Source organism: Diceros bicornis, chromosome 4 (genome assembly GCF_020826845.1).
Source record: "Diceros bicornis minor isolate mBicDic1 chromosome 4, mDicBic1.mat.cur, whole genome shotgun sequence".
NCBI lineage: Eukaryota > Metazoa > Chordata > Mammalia > Perissodactyla > Rhinocerotidae > Diceros > Diceros bicornis.
In genome coordinates, this window is record NC_080743.1 from 27,907,140 (window position 1) to 27,927,579 (window position 20,440).

Consider the following 20,440-nt stretch of genomic DNA (forward strand, 5'->3'; position numbering starts at 1 on the left):
AAAAAAAATGCCTTATTTATTTATGTGAATCCAATTTGTCTTACCTGTAAGCCACCATTCTAGTGAGACAGTAGAAAATTCATTCTTTGCATCCTATCTAACGCCTGCCAAGATCATGCAAAGGTCCAGGGAAGCATCTTATGCAGCACCAAAGCACTGAAGAGGCCACTTGATAGTGATGAGATACCCATTGTCCAGCCCAGTGGGTCCCTGTCCTGTGCCAACAGGGATGGGCATCTCGCCAGGCCTCAGAACCTGTCTTCCTATAAGCACTGCCCAGTCATTTCTCCACTCAAGTTTTCCACCTCCCCCTCCAGCAGACAAGACCTACCAACCTCTGTCCTCTTCCCATTTGAAGGACCCCATCCCCTCCTCCATCTACTTTTTCCCTTCCCCATAGAACATCTAGAACAATAAGACTAAAGTGAGCACAGTGGTATGTATTTTCACATGTTAATTCCTTTTTCTACTTCCATGTTTTCTTTCTTTTCTTACTTCCCCTTTCCATTCCTTATCTCTTACCTTTGAAGATGAAAAATCCAAAACTATTATTTTACATAGTCATTATCTTTTCTCTGACATAGTTTGGAACCATAGAAGGATCTAATACAGTCCTGTTCTGACATCAGTTGCCTAAAATCATTGCAGAGCTTTCTCATTCCTTTGAAATAAGACTACCTTCAGATTCCTACACCAATGGTTTCTGCTTCTGTCTCCCTTAAGTTTCTGTTCTCAACTCTGTTTCCCTTCTTGGTAATCTATGACTGTCTCCTTTGGAAGTGGAAGAAAGAGGAAACAACCTACTGGATAAACAAACTCACCTTCCTCAAAAAATGAGTTCAACAAGATAAGATCAAAAACTCAGTACATGTTGATGAGTGCAAAAATATGCTAAGCATTAATAAAACACCTATCCTATCTATGGCTAGCACTGAACTAAGTGCTATGACAAATAAAAGAAATCCTTAAAAGACAAGATCCTTCTCCACAAGATTACAGTCTAGTTGAAATGTGAAATGCACAGAAGAGCAGTGTAGTTCAGAAAATGTGACAGCATATTTAATAAGGAACTAAATTGTTCAATACAGTTAATTAGAAAACAAAACAGCATGAGATAAAATTACTTATAGTTGATCCATAAGGAGTTAAGCATGAATTAGGGAAGCGACAGATCCTAGGCTGAGATATCCAGAGAAATGGAACCTTCACTGATCTTAGAGGATGCATAGATAGAAACAAAAGATAAAAACAAGAAACACACACATACCTAGAGGTAGAATAAACATCCAGTGAAGGAAAAATAGTGAAGACATTAGTTTATTCTGTGTCCTCACTACTTAACTTCCATGTAGCATTCGCTGCAGTTGACCACTCTCTTTCAATTGTAAAACTTTCTTCTCTTCACTTCTATGACATCACCTTCTTACCTCACAGGTTGCTCCTTCTCAGTCTCCTGATGGCTCTTCCTCCTCTGCCCAACTTTTAAATGTTGGAGGTTCTCATAGCCCAGTTCTCTACCTACAATCTTTGCTTAGATAATCTCATCTAGTTCCATGATTTTAAGTTTCACGTATAAACTCATAACTGCCAAATTTGTGTCTCCCACCTAGACTCCATTTCAGATCAACATATTCATTTCTTTACTTGACATTATCACTTGGATATCTAATAGGCATCTTGGACTTGATCATTGTCAATATCCTCCAGCCAAAGACCACTAGGAACACAACTGTAGCTGAACAAGTTGGGTTTATTTCTTGTTTGAGTAAGTGAGAACGCACACCATGGAGAACCATGGGGCATCTCAGTAAGAGGGTGTTGGAAATTTGGGCTTGTGTTAGGTGATTTAGGGAAGGGTTCTAGGAAGAGGGACTTTGCTCTGGATTGGAAGCTATAGAGAGGCAGGGAAATGTTTGCTTACCTTTTGGCTTGGACAGTGTTTATGTTTTGTCTATGTTCAGACATGACTACAGAGTGATCTTATTTTTGTCTTGATCCATCCTGGTCACAGAGGGGCCTTGTCTGATGTTGATGTTCTGTGAAATTTCCCCCCCTCAAACACACCAAGCTCATTCCTACCTCTGTACTTGCTCTATCCTTTGCCTGGTAGTCTCTTTCCCCATGGCTTCCATCATGGTGCCTCCTTCCTGGTCACTATCACATCCTCCCGCTGTATTTCTTTCAGAGCACTCATCAATATCTGAAAGAATGTTGTTCATTTATTCCTTTATTTATTGTCACCGCCTCACTGGAATTTAGCTTCATAAAGAAGTGGTGTTTTTGTCTGCCGTGTTCACCGCCGTAACTCCAGCCTCTAAAAACCTGTATCATAGGCAAGAGCTCAATAAATATACTACACTGACTGACTGAATGGATGAATGCCACTAGGCTCGTTTCTGCGAATACAGCCACAAACCACCAGCAATTGCATTTTTTGTTTTTAACGGGGAAGTAGGCACTCAACAAAAAGAAGTAAAAGCAGGGAGTCAAGAAAGTGACTGTCTTTTATCCAGAGTGCCCGATGTCTCGTGTGGCCACAATATGTCGGGATGTGTTAGGACTTCAGGACCTGAGACTTTTCTGTCTCTGAATTATCTTGTTTCCTGAAAACTGTGCTGGATCCTTAACCTTATGATTCACTCTATCTTTTAGTAAAGGATCATTCCCGGACTTGACTTCTGTAACTGCCCGTTTAAAAAGCCACTGCCCTGGGGAAGAAGCCCAACCCGGTTGCGCAAGCGCTCAGTAGCCGATTCCGCGGCGTACAAGGCTGTACAGTGCGCATGAGCAACCAGAAGCAGCGAGGCGGGAAGTGTTGCGCAGGCGCGTTTGGCAGACTGGTTAGGTGGGAAGCTCTTGGAGGCGGCGACCCAGCGTTCTGGGGAGCCACAGAAGTCGTATGCCCTTAAACCGTGAGTTTCCGACGGTTTGTTCCATGGCGCGGGATTGTGAGGGATTAGAAACGAATTCTGGATCATCACTTCGGGTTTTGTCGCAGCGCAGTACTCCCCACCCCCGTTCGGATCCCGCTGACCTGCGGCGGGAAAGTCTTGCGCCTGCGCACTAAGCATCCTGTTCGGTCTCGGGCCTGAGGGAGGAGGGTCCTTCCCCGCGGAGCTCGCGGGCCGCGCTCTGGGAAGGATCTCATTCATTCCCCTTCTCTTCCTCCGCCCGGCGCTCTTGTCCAGTATCGTATCAGTTTCTCCACTGACTTGCATGGGGCCTTGGACCAGCCTCCTGACGCTCCCTTTCCAAAGGCAAAACGATGTCCTCCTTAAGTCCTCTTCCTCAGGGCAAACCGCTCTTCCCGCTAAGGCCTTCCCTCCCCGCCCGCATTGGCCGGACGGCCGGGGCCGGGCTCGCTGCACCAGCGGTGTCCACCGCCACCTTTCCACCGCCCACAGCTGCCGAGGAGGCTCCCCGACTAGGAAATAGTCCCTTCGGCCCCAGCCATTATGTCTGGAAGGTGAAAGTGAAGCAAATGGAATCCTTAGAATTGGCCCACGGTTTTCCTTCCCTTGGGGATTTGGACATATGGCGCGTTGTTAAATGTTTGCTCCTTTGGAGGCAGTGGCATTTTTTAATGCTTGGTTCAGTGAGTAATTTAAACTTCTCGTCTTCTCCAGTATTCTAATTTTCACAGCTGCTTTGCTCCCCCTCTGGACATGACCCCTTAGCTGGCATTTTGCATCCCAGTTGTTTTGTGATGGAGGCTTCTTTGGGGATTCAGATGGATGAACCAGTGGCTTTTTCTCCCCTGCGCGACCGGTTTCAGGCGGATGGCTCGTTAAAAAAACATGAGCAGAATTTTAAACTACCAGGTATGTGTTTAATTCCAAAGATGTAGGGCAACAGTTCTGTAATTTGGATTATTTAAAAAAAAATAACTTCCTGAATCTTAAAGTGAGTTGTATGTTTATCTAGGAGCATTTCACAAATCAGTAAAGCTTCCTAAGATCTAGATATAGGATTGGATTGCATTTTAGAAGGAGGATTGTAGTCCAGCTGTGTCATTTTACAGACGTAGTTGCTAAGGTCCAAAAATTAGTTATTGTCTAAGAACACAAAGTTTATTGATAGCCAAACTAGAATTTCTCTTCTCCTAGAGACCTGTGTTCCTGTGTCTACTCACCATATTGCATTAAGCTTGGATTTAGAAATCAATATTGGAGAGATTTTCTCTAAGTATTCAAAAGCAGAATTCTTTGACAAGAATAAATTTGTTTTTGTATTTATTTGTAGCAATAATATATCACTGTATCTCAGTGTACATCATGAAGTGTTGTTTGACCCTAACCCAGACCTTGAAGTGAGAAAGAGAGGGTCAAACAGCGCCTGATCTTGTACTCTGAAATGTGCTGCTTCATTCCTGCTCTAGTACAGTGCCTGGGACATACTAGGCATTTAATAAATATTGTTAAATACAGGAGTTTCAGTTGACTGTATTTTTTTTTCCCTGCTAAATCTTCTTTTCCATCTTTGAGTTAAGCATATTTAGTGTTTGTCCAAAAGATATTAATTCTAACCTTTCATCCATGATAGATACTTAAACACTGCAAAATAGACTTTACCCTCACCCTAGAAAAACATGACGTCACATGCTTTTGCTTTTTGCCTAAAACTCATCTTTGGTGTCAAAATGAGTATCCTTCCTGATGTCCCTATTTTTGGTGATGAAAGCCACTATTATTCCAGTTACCTATGCTTAAAACTTTAGAGCTGTCTTCTACTTAGGCTTTGCTCCTCATATCCAGTCACCCAGTTTTATCATACTTTTTAATATGTATGACATTGCCTCTTCTTCCCATTCCTACTTTCACCACATTTATTCCCTTACACTTTGCTCCTGAATTACAACAAGGTTTCTTACCTAAACTGCCTGCTTTCACTTCTTTACCATCCTCCAGTTCATCTTGTACACTGCTACTAGAATAATATTAAAATGCCACTTTCATCCAGTTTCGTGGATGCTATCCCTCTTCACTTCTGTTTTTCTTGCAATTACCTATTTTTCACGGTTCACCTTTCCCTTATGTCTTTGGACACATAACACAATAACACAGTCATTGTATTATTCTTCACTCTGTGTATTTTGTCTCTTCAGTTATAGTATAAGCTCCTTGAAGGCAGTATCGTATAGCTCCTGATGTGTGTTGTGCATTAGGCAGAGTGTATGAATGGATGAATCTGAGTTGGTTCTAGCATTATGTTGAAGTGAAAGCTACTATTCTAGTATTCTTCTGAAAATCTGCTGGGCAATGAAGAGTGGGGTGAATTTTATTCCAGATTTCTAAAGTTTTGTGGCTTTTATGCAACAGAACATTGAACATTATAAACGGTACCTTTGATAATTTATAAAACATGCTGAAATGTTATTCATACAGTTCTTTTTTATATGACCCTTGATAAAAGCTAAGGTTCTATCAAAAATATAACTTCAATAAGGAGTAAAGCTGATGAGGTCCAGGCACATAACTGTCTCATGGTCTAATGTGGTTTACTTTCCCTTGATGGAATAACTTTCAAATGATGGGATTTTTTATATGTCTTTGTATTCCCAGAACCTAATAGTGTCCAGCACATAGTAGGTGCTTGAAAATATTTAATGAGTGGTTTAATGCAACGATATAAAGTGAAATACTTAGTATCATGGATGAATAGCATGACTTTGTTTTGGGATATTTGACAGCTTTTTATAACTTTTTTTCTGATAAAAATTATACATGGTTATTGAAGAAAATTTGGGACGTATAGAAAGCCAACATAAGAAAATATTATCCCATTATCCAAGTATTGCCCCTGTTGACATTTTATTATGTTCCTTTAGTTTTCCTGTGTATACAGATACATTTTTTTAAACTAAATTGGGATCATAGCCAACTTATTTCTAATCTCTATTTTTTACTTAGCAATATATATCTCGAACATTTCCTATGTAATTAAATATTCTACAGCTTGATTTAAGATGACTGCCTAATGTTCCATTGCATAGTATGCTATAATTTATTTAAATTGCCTTTTCTTACTGAACCTTTGGATTATTTTCCATTTCTTCCTATTAAGAAAAATGCTGCAATGAACCAAGTACCTGGCATAGTATTGGATCAAATGTTTATTCTTTCATTCTTTCAGCAAGCTTTTTTTTTTTAAGTATCTACTATATGCCAAGTTTAGTAAGTGATAAAGATCTATTCAGTGAAAGAATGAAGTATCAACTATATATACACTGAATGTCTCCTGCATGCTGTTGAACTGTACCAGAAGGCTTGCTTTTGGTGTGTTATATGGATGCTCTTAGCCCATGCTTCTAAAATGGATTATTGATACCATCTTGGTTTGCCTGGGACAGATCCAGTTTATGTGTATCGTTAGAGTGTAATTATTATCTGTGCCCCTTTTCACTCTGAAGAGTGTCCAAGTTTGGGCTAAATTATATAATCTCCGTAGTTATAGGAGGTGTAAATCAGGCAGTACACAAAGCCCCAGAATAAGCATGATATATAATTCCTGGAGTGTCAGTTTTACTCCATGGTAAGTGATTGAAAACATTTCATTTATATAGAAATATTTATTATTAAATGTCTATTATGTGGGGGCACTTTTCTGGGTGCTAGGGATAAATCAGTGCATAAAACAGAAAAAAGTCAATGTCCTCAATCTAGTGGAAAGGGATAGACAATAAAGAAGAGATAAATACTATGTTCCAAAGTGATTAGCGCTGTGAAGAAAATGTAGAAGAGAACGGAAAATGGGAAGTATTGGGGGAGGAGATTCTGATTTTAATAAGTGTAATTGGTCAGAGAAGGCTTCAGTGTGGTAACATTTGAACTAAGTTGGTGGAGGAGTGAGCTATGTAGGTATCTGGGGAAGAGCATTCCAGGCAGAGGAAACAGCAAGCACGAAGTCCCTGAGATGAGTGTGTGCCTATCATCGAGGAATAGCAAGGAGGTCATTGTGACTTGAAGTGGGAGGATGATGGGAGTGAAGTCAAAGAGAGGTGTGAGGAGAGGAGGTAGTTCTTTGGCTTTTATGTGGAGCAAGATGTGAAAGAAGTGGGTTTGAGCAGAAGTGATATGGTGACTTAGCTCTACAGGATCACTCTGGCTGCCATGTTATGAATAGACAATAGGCCAGCAAGAGTGAAAGCAGGTATAGTTAAGGAGGCTATTGCTATATTAAAGCCAACTTGGATATATTATGTAGCAGGAAAAAAAAAATCACTTTAAATTTCAAAACAGAAGCCTAGACATTCATGTATAGAATATGGGCATTTAAATAATTTTTTAGCTTATGGATTTTCAGGGTCTTCTCCCAGTCCTCAAAGTAGATATTCATTGGTCTCTGCCTTTGGTAGTATTTTCCAGCTTTTGACATGAATGCTCTCTTCCTCTGTCTACTCTTATCTCCCACTTTAGAATTTGAGGATTTTGCATTCTCTTGGGTTGTCAGGAAGTTTTACTGTTGTTTAAGAATGTCAAAATTGTTCTGTGGTGACAGGACACCTTAATATAAACATATTTTGAGTTTTGTAAAGATAGGTAAGTACATAGTAAGTGAGTAGTGGTGTGGAAACACATTGAGCTTACATAGTCATTCACGTGGCTTGTGCATTACAGTATTTTTTTATCACATATATTTTCTTTCTGGTGATTTCTAACTGCTTATCAGCATTTCTACTACTAACTGGCAGCTCATGCTTATGCAAAGGGAAGTTCCAAGATGTATGGAACTCATAGGAAAACCATAGACTGTTATAGTTGGTAGGTAAAGTTCATCTAATCCAACTCCTTTGTTTTATAGATTAAGAAATTGAACACAAATGTGGTTTAATGATAGGAGTTGAATCTGGATCTTTAGATTCCAGGCTTTCTTCTTATCGTGCTGTCCAATGAAGTTTCTGTGGTAACGGAAATGTTTCTATATCATCACGTGTAGCTAGTGCAACTGAGGAAATTAAATTTTAATTTTAATTTTACTTAATTTTAATTAATTTAAATAGCCACATGAAACTAGTGGATAGCACAATTCTGTATCATCCTACTACAAAGCTTTTGGTGTTATTAATTACATACAACAAAACGTGCATGTAAACACTTCAGTACATTTAGTAGTAAAAAGACTACAAACAGGGTTCTTAAAATATTTCATCATATCTAAACACCAGTGATTGTAAGATATACCATTTTATGTACTGCTCAGAAATGCTGTCCGTTATACTATGACACAATGCTTTCTTATCACTTAGAATTTTTTATTTTATACTTATTGAAAGAGATCTTTTAGACCTAATTAGACGAACGGTACATACTTAAAAAGGAAAATAAACTTTTCAGATCTGTCCCTTCTGAATCACTTTTGTACTTAGACTCATTGATATTCTATTTTCCCCCTCACAGTAGTTTTCTCTGTATGTTAGTGATGCAGAATTTCTTTGAAGAATCCATTTTTAGAAAAAGCCATTGTTAATAGACTCGTTAAGAGGAGCCCAATTATGTGGAGCTGACCTGCGTCTGATTTCTTCTTCACCATCTCTACTCCTCCTCCCTACACATTTAACATTTAACCTCATAATGGTTAATTGGAATGCTCCTGTATGATTTCTTGGGTTTTTTCAAGTCACTGGTACGTGTTCTGTAAGTTTTGATGCTGGCCGACAACAATTATAATTTACCTCCCAGTTTCAGAGTTATTAAAATTGAACATATCATTTTAGTACCCATTTATGGTGCCTTTCCTGTGACAGTGGATTTGAAGCTGGTTGGAATTGACGCTCATTAGGAAATATTGTAATTGACTGTGGCAACTATGACTGGTAGAAAGCTAGCTTTTCCCCCAGGCCTTGCTTTTGGTTTCTAGAGTGAAGTAGTGAGGTAGCTGCTGCTGTCTGTGGCTTCACTCTGTTGTAGCTTCTAAACTTTTGCTTTTTTTTTCCTTCAGCTATCTCTGAATGCCCATAATAATGGTAATCATTCATTCAGCAGAAGTGCCAGGTACTATTCTCACTAGGAGCTGAGTGTACTGTGGTGAATTATACAGTCAGGGAACCTGTACTGGTAGAGTTTATTTTCTAGTGGGAGGAGGCAGACAGCAAACAAATAAACAGGATAATTTTATGGTGGATAAGTTTTCCAAAGACAATAAAGAGGGTAATGTGAGTAATGGGAGGAGTGCTAATTTAAATAGGATGGAGACTATTTAAGGAGACTGTGACAGTTGAGCCAACCACATGAAGTTACAACGGCAGAGGATTTCAAGCAGAAGAAATAAGAGCAAAAGCCCTAAAGAAATAGTGCTAATAACAATAAGTACAACGATAAGAATTACCACTGTCATTTATTTAATATTTACCATGTGCCAGCCATTGCATTAAAAGCTTGTCTTTTATTATGTACGTTGTTTCATTTAATCCTCACAATATCTCAATGGCATGGTAGTGTTATTACCACCTTTTCTATACATGGGAAACTAAGGCTCACAGAGATAAGCTGTGTGCTCAAGGAAGGTCATACTGGCTGCTAAATAGTGGAGCCAGGATTTTAACTTAGGCCTCCCATCTCCAAAACTTACATGCATAATTACTGTTATATTTGCCTCTTGTATTGAAATCCATGAAGCTTCTCCAGTCCGTTTATGAAGTAGATGGGAAGATGAGGGTAATTGAAGTAACTTCGCATTTCCTTAGCTAGGCTGATGTAGTGGAAAGAATACTGGACTAGATCTTCTTGGCCTCTTACTTAGTTTCCAGCTCTTAATGTTCTTCTTCCTTTCAGATTATCCTCCCCTTGTTATCTTCCTGCTTAAAAACTTTTCATGGTTTCACTTGCATTCTCTGCGTTTCCCTTTCTTAGCCACATTGAATTTCATTATCTCCCCTCACACACAATAATCCATGCCTTTTCCTTTCCATGTCTTTGCATATATAGTTCCTTTTTCCTAAAATGCCGCCTTCTACTTTTTCTACTTGGTGAATGCTTCAAGACACAGCTTAACTGTCACCTGAAGCTTCCTGGGACCTTCAGAAGTGTTCATTCCCCTCCCCCACCACCTAGTAATATATGCATTCCTCTATTATTACAATTATCATCTTTTATTAAGAGTGAGTTTTTAACATCTGTCTCTTCCACTAGACTAAGCTCCTAGAGAACAGGGGATGCACCAGATTTGTTAGTTTTCTTAAATATGCTCATTGCTGAGCATGTTTTAAAACAGAGTGTTAAATGAATGAGTCTATAGATTTATCAGCAATACCTCTGTGAAACTGGGCAGATGATGGAACTTCTCTGAATAGAGTTTCCTTATCTGAAAACTCAGGGTAGTAGTTCATGTCCTGCCAATATAACAGTGCTGTTGTGAAGATCTGAAAAGATAATGTATGTGAAAGTGCTTTGAAATGTCTTAAACTGTTACACTATGCAGAGTATTATGATAACTTAAAAAGTAGTTGTTGCTTGGGCTAGATACTATAACATAATCTGATGACTCATAAGTATGTAGTTCTCTTTTGTATCCGGTAGTTTATTGCATTTTGTATTATTGCCTCTTCTTATTTTAACCATGTACATTTTTGTAAAGAGCTTATATTTATTTAAAAGTAGTAATTTATCTGTTGTCAAGGATAGAGGATACTATCGGTAATTGGGACAATTTTTAAAAAATATTTTTTAACATTCCCAAGAGCTTTAGTAGACCTTCTCTCTGAGGGTATTCTGTGAATATTCAATACGTAAAACTTTCCCAAGCCTGTAAGATTTTGTATCTTTGGGAGAAGGAAATAGTTTTCAAGAAGATTTCATTGTGTTCTTGTCATGCCATCTAGTGATCATAGCACAAATTGTTTAGTTATTTTTTAAATTTAGTTTCTTCATTATATTGTACTCTATGCAGTGACAATGCATCTGTTAGTATGTGGTTTTAGAGTAGTAGACACTCGGTGTGTGTGATTCTGGGATTTAATCAGTTTTGTCTGTTAGTTTAAGAGGTGTGTGTGAATTATGGCAACTTGATGGGTTTTTAATTATTCTTATCATGATTTTAAGATTTATTATAGCTATTTTTTGTAATTTAATTACTCATGTTTTAGAATTAATTTCATTGAGTTTTTTTTAACTTAAAGTATAAAATATACTCTAATTAATTATAATTATAAATTCTTTTTTCCTTGCTAGGCATTAAAAAAGATATTGAGAAGCTTTATGAAGCTGTACCACAGCTTGGTAATGTGTTTAAGATTAAGGACAAAATTGGAGAAGGTAATTTGGGGATATACTATCTTTATAAGTTTTTTTTCCTTCTGTTTTCCTTGTATACTCTTGACTTTCATTATTATTTCTTATTGAAAAATATACCCCTTTTAAAACTATTAAGACCATGTTTATATTACTAATAACAGTAACAGCTTTTCTTTTTTCCCTGAAAAGAGTGAAAGAATAAATATTTACAGTAAAACAAATAGTCCTATTTTAATCTTTATGCTTTTATACCAAAGTATTGATATGTTGATAATGTATTATTAATGATAATTAATTGTTAAAAGTGAAAAGTTTAAGATTTAAATGGGGGGATTTGATCAAATGAAGCCAAATATTTTTCGTCTCCATTGCAGTTAGGTAGAATTGTACATTGAAACATATATGAAACCTAAGATGGCAAAATGATGAAAATAAAGTGGTACAATATTTATAGGATGATATTAACATAAATACCATTGAGAAACTGGCAATCATATTGATTGAATAAAGGGTGAATTTGGTAGACAGATGTGAAATGAATAAGAAAATAAAAGCTAATAGAACTTTTTGGTGGCTATGTTGAGAAATGCCTAAATAGTAAAAAACTTCCATTTGCTTTGTTGCTTGCTTTTCACAATGGAAAGTGTCAGACGAGAAAAGGCTGGGTCAGTGAGGGCAGAGAAATTAGAAAATGAGATGATTTGGGATGTAAAAAGCAGATCTTTACGTCTTTTTCCTTACATTTTTTGACACTGACTTAATGTTCAGAAACTTTGTTCTGGAAAACAGTGGTGTCCTCCTGATAAATTGATAGCTTTTCCTGGAGAGGGGAAGGGGAGGAGCGTATTGTAAGGCTAAATAAGTTTGGAAAATGTTCCGTGTTATAGCTTCCTTTTGGTTGTTCATGAGGTACTTTAACACATTAAAGATTCTGGAGAATTTTGTAGTATAAGAAATCTATCAATTTGTTTTAACTCTGTATTTCTCAAATTTAATTGACCACTAAATCTTTTATTTTTTCTGTTTAGTTTAATGCTAAATTTAAAAGCCCAGGTGTTTTTGTAGATTTTTTTTTTCCCCTAAGACTATTATCATTTCTGCTCCTAACAGACCTGTATCCAGGTCTTAAGAACGTAATTTCAAATGGCAATGTTATAGAAAAACAATTATTAGAATGGCTCGTGACCGTGGAAATATTTTATGCTAACCCAGTCAAACAGATTTACTATAGAGTTTTGGTAAATTAATATACCCCTAAAGAACTGTGGACATTTAAGGATTTATTAAAAAAATAAGTTGTATTTATAGATATGTTGCTCTTTGTGTTCATTGTCATTAAAATATTAGTGATTATGATAATTTTATGGGTTCCAAACAGTTTTTAGGATCTATTTCAGCATTATTTCATTAAATTTTTAAGAATCAAATATTGAAAAATCTGATACATTGTTTTATAGGCACTTTCAGCTCTGTTTATTTGGCTACAGCACAGTTACAAGTAGGACCTGAAGAGAAAATTGCTCTAAAACACTTAATTCCAACAAGTCATCCTATAAGAATTGCAGCTGAACTTCAGTGCCTAACAGTGGCTGGGTAGGCAATTTAAAGATATTTTAATTGAACTGGCTGTATATTATTTTTAAGATTTTTAAGTAGATATCTAACAGGGATGATGCGATTGTCTGTGAATTAAACATATTCTTCAGTCAGGGGTATGCAATTTGCCAGCACTTTTCCGCTAACCTTGGAATGCTTAGTTAAATTTATATTAGTTTTTAGAGTGGATTTCCCTTCAGGCTCAGCTTGACTTCCTGTTCTCCTACCACTTCTTTTTCTAATCTTCCTGCCAAATCATAAACCTTGTCATCCATGGTCTAGATATTTTTAAACAATGTGGGAAACTCATATTTTTCACATCTCCCCAGCTATTGACAGCCTCATCTCATATTTTGTTTTGAACAACAGAATCATCTGGCATGTCTTTCTCATTGGTCTCTCTGCTAGGTCATTCCTCTCAACATACCGACGCGATCTAGTATCTCTTATTCCCCTCTATCAGCCTCCCCACTACTACCGTCCCTCTTCCAGCTGCTCCATCATTTCCTTGCTCCCCTTTATAGCGAGACTTTTCAAAAATTATTTACACATACTGTTTTCACTTCCAAACCCCCTTTTCACAACACACGGTGTGGCTGCTCTCCTCTATGCTAAACTGAAGCTACTTCAGGTAGAGTCAGCCACGGCTTCCATTTTGCCATTTCCTGTTTCTGTTCACATGAACTCGAGGCAGTGTTTAGCGTAATTGATTTGAACCATTGTCTTTTGACTTCTCTACTGCCACGTGCTCTTTGTTTTCTTCCTGCTTTATTTAGCCTTTCATTTTCAGTATCCTTTGCTAGTTCTTCGTCTTCTACCTGACCCCTAAATGTTGGAGTTCCTCAGTGCTTGATCCTGGACTTTCTTTCTGTGAACTTTTCCCTAGGTAGTATCATGTGTTTCCACGTGGCTTTAGATAGATAGTAACGATTCCCCTAAGTATATATCTAGCCTCAGACCTCTTATTTGCAGATTTGTATATATCCACCTGCCTGTTTGACATTTTCACTTGGGTACTTAATAAACATCTCAAATGTAATATGTCAAAAACTAAATTTTAATCAGCCTTCACCTGCCAAAAAAATACTTTATTGTAACAACCTGTTTTCACCTACTCATCTCAACGGATGGCTACTATCTACCCAGTGGCTCAAGCCAGAAACCTAGTGGTCATCCTTGATTTCTCCATTTCTCGCCTAAACCACGTCCATCACCAAGTCCTGGCCATTTTGCCTCCAAAATATATCTAAAGACCCATCCCTGTCTTACTATCTTCTCAACCACAACCTCAGTCCAAACCTAGATTACTACAATAGCCTACTTCTTCTCTTCCCCCTTAATCCCATGGTCACAAAACAGCCAGTGATCTTTAAAATATAAAAATGTGTATGTATGTAACATAAACTGGATGCTGTTAGTTCCACCACTTAAAATCCTTCAATGGTTTCCGAATGTACTTTGAAAAAAAAAAATCCAGCCTTATCTCATGCCAGTCCTCACTGTGCTCCAGTTTCCTTAGTTCCTCAGATTTGTCTAAAGAGCTTTCTTACCTGAAGGTACTACCCATACTGTTTCCCCATTCAGGAGGACCCCTCCCAGTCTTTGCATGCTGACCCCTCATCTTTCTGATCTGAGCAAGAGTGGCACCACTCCAAAGAGGTCTTCTCTGAATTAAATTAAGTTCTCCTATTTTTTTTTATTGTCACAGCACCTTTTGATCTCTTTCAAAACGCTCATCATAACCTGTCACTATTTGTTACCTTGTTCATTATCTGTTTTGTCCACTAGATAGTAAACTCCATGAGGGCAGAAATCATGTTAATTTTAATTCTCCATCACATCCCTAATGTGTAACATAGTGTCTGGCAAATAACAGTGTCCATTAAATATTTATTGAATAAACGAACAAGCCTATTTCTTTGTTTTATCTTTCTGTCTGTTATGAGACAAGAGCATGAGATGGCCTCTTTAAGGCATGATTACATGCATTCTAGTCCCCTGAATAAGATCATTCCTTTTTCCACACTTTAAATATCTCCCTCCAACATTTTTCCTTACCCTGTACTTCGAAACGGTGTGTGCTAAAAAAATCTTTATCTAATCTTGCTTCCCTTCTAGCTCCCACACTAGCTTTTCTTCTTTTCTTTGCCCGATATTTCAAGCAAATATCTTTATGTTCTGCTTCCATTGTATCCTATTTTCCCTCCTTGAATTCTGTTTTGCCTCTTCCTTTCCACTTAAATTGCTCTGTGAAAACTTACTGGTTAATTTCTCTTTGCCAGACTAAAAGCCTTCTCTCAGTCCTCATTCTCTTTGACTTTCATGCTGATCACCCCTTCCTTCAAAACTCCTCACTTGGGTGACATTCTTATCTGGGCTTTCTGCCCCTTCTTCCTTATTTTGCCCTCCAACTTGAGACTTTTCCAAGGTTCAGTTTTCTCTTCTGTCTAATCATTTTCACAGCTTTGGGTATCATTTCTCTGCAAGTAGTCACTGACTTCTCACTTAAAAGATTTAGTTCTACATCTAGATATCTTAGTAAAAATGATGAGCTCTTGGTTTCGATGCTTCTTTTCCTGATTTCTCTGCATATTTTGTTGGTATCCATGCTGTTTTACTCACTCAGGCTCAAAACCATGGAAATCAACTTTACCCTATTTTCCTCATCTTTTATGAAGCAGTATGATATAGAGATGAAGAGCATAGATTTGAAGCAGACGGCCTGGATTCAAATCCTGGCTCCATGAATTTAGTGACCTTGGGGAAGTTCTTTAACCTCTCTGTGCCTCAATTTCCTTATCTGTAAAAAAGAGGGAGGAGATAATAATACCCTTCTCATAGGGTTGCTGAGAAGATTAAGTCAATTGTTAATAGATATGAAGTGCTTAGATCAGAGCTTGGCATAGTGTGAATACTTAGTAAATCTTAGCTATTATTTTTCAAATAATTAGTTTGTTATTATTACTATCTTATCTGCTATTGAGTTTTGTTAATTCATTCTTGTTATTCATCTTTTCCTTCTCATTCTGTCACTTCCCTAATTAAAACTGTAATTATCTCATGTTTGAATTATAGTAACCTCATAACTGTTGCTATTTTTGTTTTAAAAAAAAACTTTATCTTGTACAAGTCAGTCAAATATGTATACTATCTTATATGATGATGGTTTTAAGTTAGTTTTCTAGCATTATTTATGCATTGCTAAAATTACATTTTTAAAAGTACTAGGCATAAAGTTTCAGTTCCTTTGACCTTTCCTCTAAAGTTCATTGTGCATTTTTCCACTAGGGGGCAAGACAATGTCATGGGAGTTAAATACTGCTTTAGGAAAAATGATCATGTGGTTATTGCTATGCCATATCTGGAGCATGAGTCCTTTTTGGTAGGTTTTAATATTTCTTGAATTTTTATTAGCTAAATATTTAATTGGAAACGGTTTTATGACCTTATTCATAACTTTATTTTAGGACATTTTGAATTCTCTCTCCTTTCAAGAAGTACGGGAATATATGTTTAATCTGTTCAAAGCTTTGAAACGCATTCATCAGTTTGGTATTGTTCACCGTGATGTTAAGCCCAGCAATTTTTTATATAATAGGCGCCTGAAAAAGTAAGTATGGAAAGTTACCAGAAAATATTTCCACTCGAATGAATTTGTGCCATGAGGTCATCTTTTAGACATAGAACATACTACAACAGCAATGCAGATTTTTTTCTGTTTCATATTTTCACTGTGATTGGGGAAGGGGGAAATATAGTGAAGGAGAAGATAAAATTGTATTAGTAAAGCAGTGTACATCATTAGATGTTTCATGGCGCAGTGGAAATAGCACTTAGCTAAAAGAGACTTAGAAAGGATCTAGTCCTTTTTGACCTTACACATTTCTCTTATTTCTGGACTTTATTTTTCTTTTCTAGTAAATGAGGGGATTGGACCACAGGATAGCCAATTTCCTGTTTCAACACTAAAGTTCTGTTTTTATGTATGTTTTTATGCTGATTATATACATAGAGGCATTGAAAACTTAAATACTGCTGTTTATACAATGGATCATAGTGAGTATGGTAGGAAGAATAGAACTATAACTTTTCTTGGGCTTTTATTTTTATTTTTTTTTATAATTTTCTTTATTTTTCTTCCCCCAAAGCCCCAGTAGATAGTTGTATGTCATAGCTGCACATCCTTCTAGTTGCTGTATGTGGGACGTGGCCTCAGCATGGCCAGAGAAGCGGTGCATCGGTGGACGCCCGGGATCCGAACCCCGGGCCGCCAGCAGCGGAGTGTGCGCACTTAACCGCTAAGCCACGGGGCCAGCCCTTCTTGGGCTTTTATACTTCTAACTTTCCTCTTTAATTTTCTTTAATTAAATCAGATTTTAAAACTATACCTTTTTTGGGGCCAGCCCGGTGGCACAAGAGGTTAAGTGTGCGCGCTCCACTGCGGCGGCCCGGGGTTCGCTGGTTCGGATCCCGGGCGCACACCGACGCACCGCTTGTCAAGCCATGCTGTGGCGGCGTCCCATGTAAAGTGGAGCAAGATGGGCACAGATGTTGGCCCAGGGCCAGTCTTCCTCAGCAAAGGAAGGAGGACTGGCAGATGTTGGCTCAGGGCTGATCTTCCTCACAAAAAAAAAAAAAAAAAAAAAAAAAACTATAACTTTTTGTTTTACATTTGTTTAATTAAAACTTATCTGCTATGATGCCATCTCTGCTACCGTCAGAGAACAAAGGATTGTGCTTATATTCTACATTCCTTGTCTGCCTTGTCAGTACAGGCCATTGGAAAAATGGGATAAAGGATTTTTGTGTGTGGGGGGGGATTTTCAATCCTAGTTAGCTATTAAGTCCTTACCTTGTCCATAAAACTTTTTTTTTTTCCTTTTTTTCAAGAATTTTACAGATTCTTTTTTTTTTTTTTTCTTGTGAGGAAGATCAGCCCTGAGCTAACATCTGCCAATCCTCCTCTTTTTGCTGAGCAAGACTGGCCCTGGGCTAACATCCACGCCCGTCTTCCTCCACTTTATATGGGACGCCGCCACAGCATGGCCCGGCAAGCGGTGTGTAGGTGCGCACCTGGGATCCAAACCGGCGAACCCCGGGCCGCCACAGTGGAGCACGTGCACTTAACTGCTTGCACCACCGGGCCGGCCCCAAGAATTTTACAGATTCTTAATTGATCTCCAAAAGAATTACAGTTTCTGTATGAATATGGTTTGAGCATATTATGTTGTTACTAAGCTTTAATTGTTACAGAGAGGTAAAAAATGCTTGCTTTTGTTTCTTAGGTACGCCTTGGTAGACTTTGGTTTGGCCCAAGGAACCCATGATACGAAAATAGACCTTCTCAAATTTGTCCAGTCGGAAGCTCAGCAAGAAAGTTGTTTACAAAATAAATCTCACATAATCACAGGAAACAAGGTTTCATTGAGTGGCCCAGCAGCACCTAAGGAGCTGGATCAGCAGCCCACCACAAAAACTTCTGTTAAAAGGCCCTACACAAATGCACAAATTCAGATTAAACAAGGAAAAGATGGAAAGGTTCTACCTCTTTTATTTCTTAAGTATTAACACGGTTTTGGAAATGTACTCCTTCAACCAACAGAGGGAGGTATAATACTAGGATAATACTTGCAATTAAAAAAAATTTTTTTTACATTTGTTATATATTCAATTGATTACATTTTCACTAAGATTTGTAATGGATCATTTTACTCTTTGAAAAGTGAAATTTACTTGGTAGCTTTATAATGTCTGTCATTATTACAATCACATTATATTAAAAAAATGGAAAATAATAAATTTTCCCTGCATGTTATAAAAATGAGATTAATTATCCTTTTTAAAAGAAAGCATTAGTTATAGGGGAAGGATTCTGAAGTGTCTATCTCCATTTTAGCTGCACAGCAAAATGTGACATCCGTGCAGGTGGTTTTTAATTTTTCTAGTTACATATATATATATTTGTGGACTATGATAACATGTATGGGTATTAAGCATTCTGTCTAGACTATTTTCTCCTTTCACAGAAGTGTATTGGTGCCTGAGAATGACTTGGATGCAGCTGTTTTTGTTTCATGTCACTTAACTCTTTCAAAACTATGGCAGAGTACAGCTGGCAGAAAGTGTTACAGATATAATCCTTATTTTCCTTGTTTTTGTTGGTATTGTAGGAGGGATCTGTAGGCCTTTCTGTCCAGCGCTCTGTTTTTGGAGAAAGAAATTTCAATATACACAGCTCCATTTCACATGAGAGCCCTGCAGTGAAAGTAAGTAATGTAGCTTAATAGTGCAATCATCAGTCAGTCGTACCCTGAAGAGAATTTAGGGAATGGCTAGATTAGCATTTATTATCAGTAAGTTTTTAAAAGGAGAGTTTTGCTTTGACAGAAGGTATTGCTGCTTTGAGCATCTAGTCAGCACGTTTATTTTCTCCAGTTTTTTTCTGAACTTTTCTGGTGGAATTTTTTATTATTTTTGGTTAGCTGACTGTTGTTGCTCTTTCTCTAAAGGAACATTTAGAACATTGAGGCCTTTTCTTTCATTAGCTGGAATGTGAGCTCCCAACAACTAACACATTTCTAATACATAGTTGATAGCATAAAGATGTTTGTGAAGTTTACAAAATTGTCATCAATGTTTCATGGTTTTAAATTGACATATGATATCCTGTTACAGCGAGATAGCATGAGCAACAAATGAAAACTCTTGATTTTAGCCAATGTAATTGTGCAGTTTACAGTTCTGAAATGGAGTTAGACACTAGAACGTAACTTTTATATTTTTGTAACATATCAGGAAAAGTTCTAATAAAGTATGTCAACTATTTACCAAACTAGGACTAATTAGTAAATTTTAATGTTTATTCAGAAAAACCTAACAACACCTTAAATGTTTTAATGGACAACTGTTTGTTTACAATCGATAGCACATTTAGCAGTTTTAAAAGTTATGCTTCCACTATTGTGTTTAGCCATATTAGCATTTGAAGGCATCATGTTAAATGTCATGAATATAGAAAATATGACTTTTTTTTACAGCTTATGAAGCAGTCAAAGACTGTGGATGTACTATCTAGAAAGTTAGCAACAAAAAAGAAGGCTGTTTCTACAAAAGTTATGAATAGTGGTGTGATGAGGAAGACTGCCAGTTCTTGCCCAGCTAACCTGACCTGTGACTGTTATGCAACAGATAAAGTTTGCAGTATTTGCCTTTCAAGGTAATGTGTTTTGATGGTGCTGTAAAATCACCAGCATGCTGCCAGGGAAGATAGAAATTGCATTGATTTTGATGGGCAGTTGGTTTAGTGAGTGAAAGGGAACAACACAGTTCTGTGAACACAGGCACTAATGCAGAGTGGTACCTTAAAGAGCAAATGATAATTACAGTTATATATTGTTCATTCAACATGCATATGTTCTTTGGAAAACACATTTGCTCTTACATGCAAATAATTTTGGTGCAGGGGATAGCTTTTTTGGAGCTTTAGAATTGCACATTTTGCTTGCTGATTTAATCATTTGTTTTCTTTCTTTATTCCTGCCAATGTAGAATAACCAGAACCAAATAATGGAGCTCCTCTCTTACTCCCGCCTCCAACTCTTTGCCACATAAATTTC

General features: G+C 37.4%; 1 protein-coding gene across 2 annotated transcripts in view; it reads left to right on the forward strand.

Moving 5' to 3' along the window:
* Window positions 1-2,810: 2,810 nt before the first annotated feature.
* Window positions 2,811-20,440, forward strand: part of CDC7 (cell division cycle 7) — a 28,945-nt gene continuing 11,315 nt past the window's right edge. Inside the window, exons 1-9 of one of the 2 annotated variants that reach the window (XM_058538501.1) lie at window positions 2,811-2,912; window positions 3,627-3,821; window positions 11,166-11,249; window positions 12,686-12,821; window positions 16,113-16,206; window positions 16,292-16,434; window positions 18,110-18,362; window positions 18,995-19,090; window positions 19,862-20,040. In XM_058538501.1, coding sequence (XP_058394484.1) covers window positions 3,707-3,821; window positions 11,166-11,249; window positions 12,686-12,821; window positions 16,113-16,206; window positions 16,292-16,434; window positions 18,110-18,362; window positions 18,995-19,090; window positions 19,862-20,040 — 1,100 coding nt within the window. In that variant the 5' untranslated portion in view covers window positions 2,811-2,912; window positions 3,627-3,706. Of the gene's footprint in view, window positions 2,913-3,197; window positions 3,467-3,626; window positions 3,822-11,165; window positions 11,250-12,685; window positions 12,822-16,112; window positions 16,207-16,291; window positions 16,435-18,109; window positions 18,363-18,994; window positions 19,091-19,861; window positions 20,041-20,440 lie in introns of those variants that run through there. The other variant, XM_058538502.1, reaches the window with a different exon arrangement.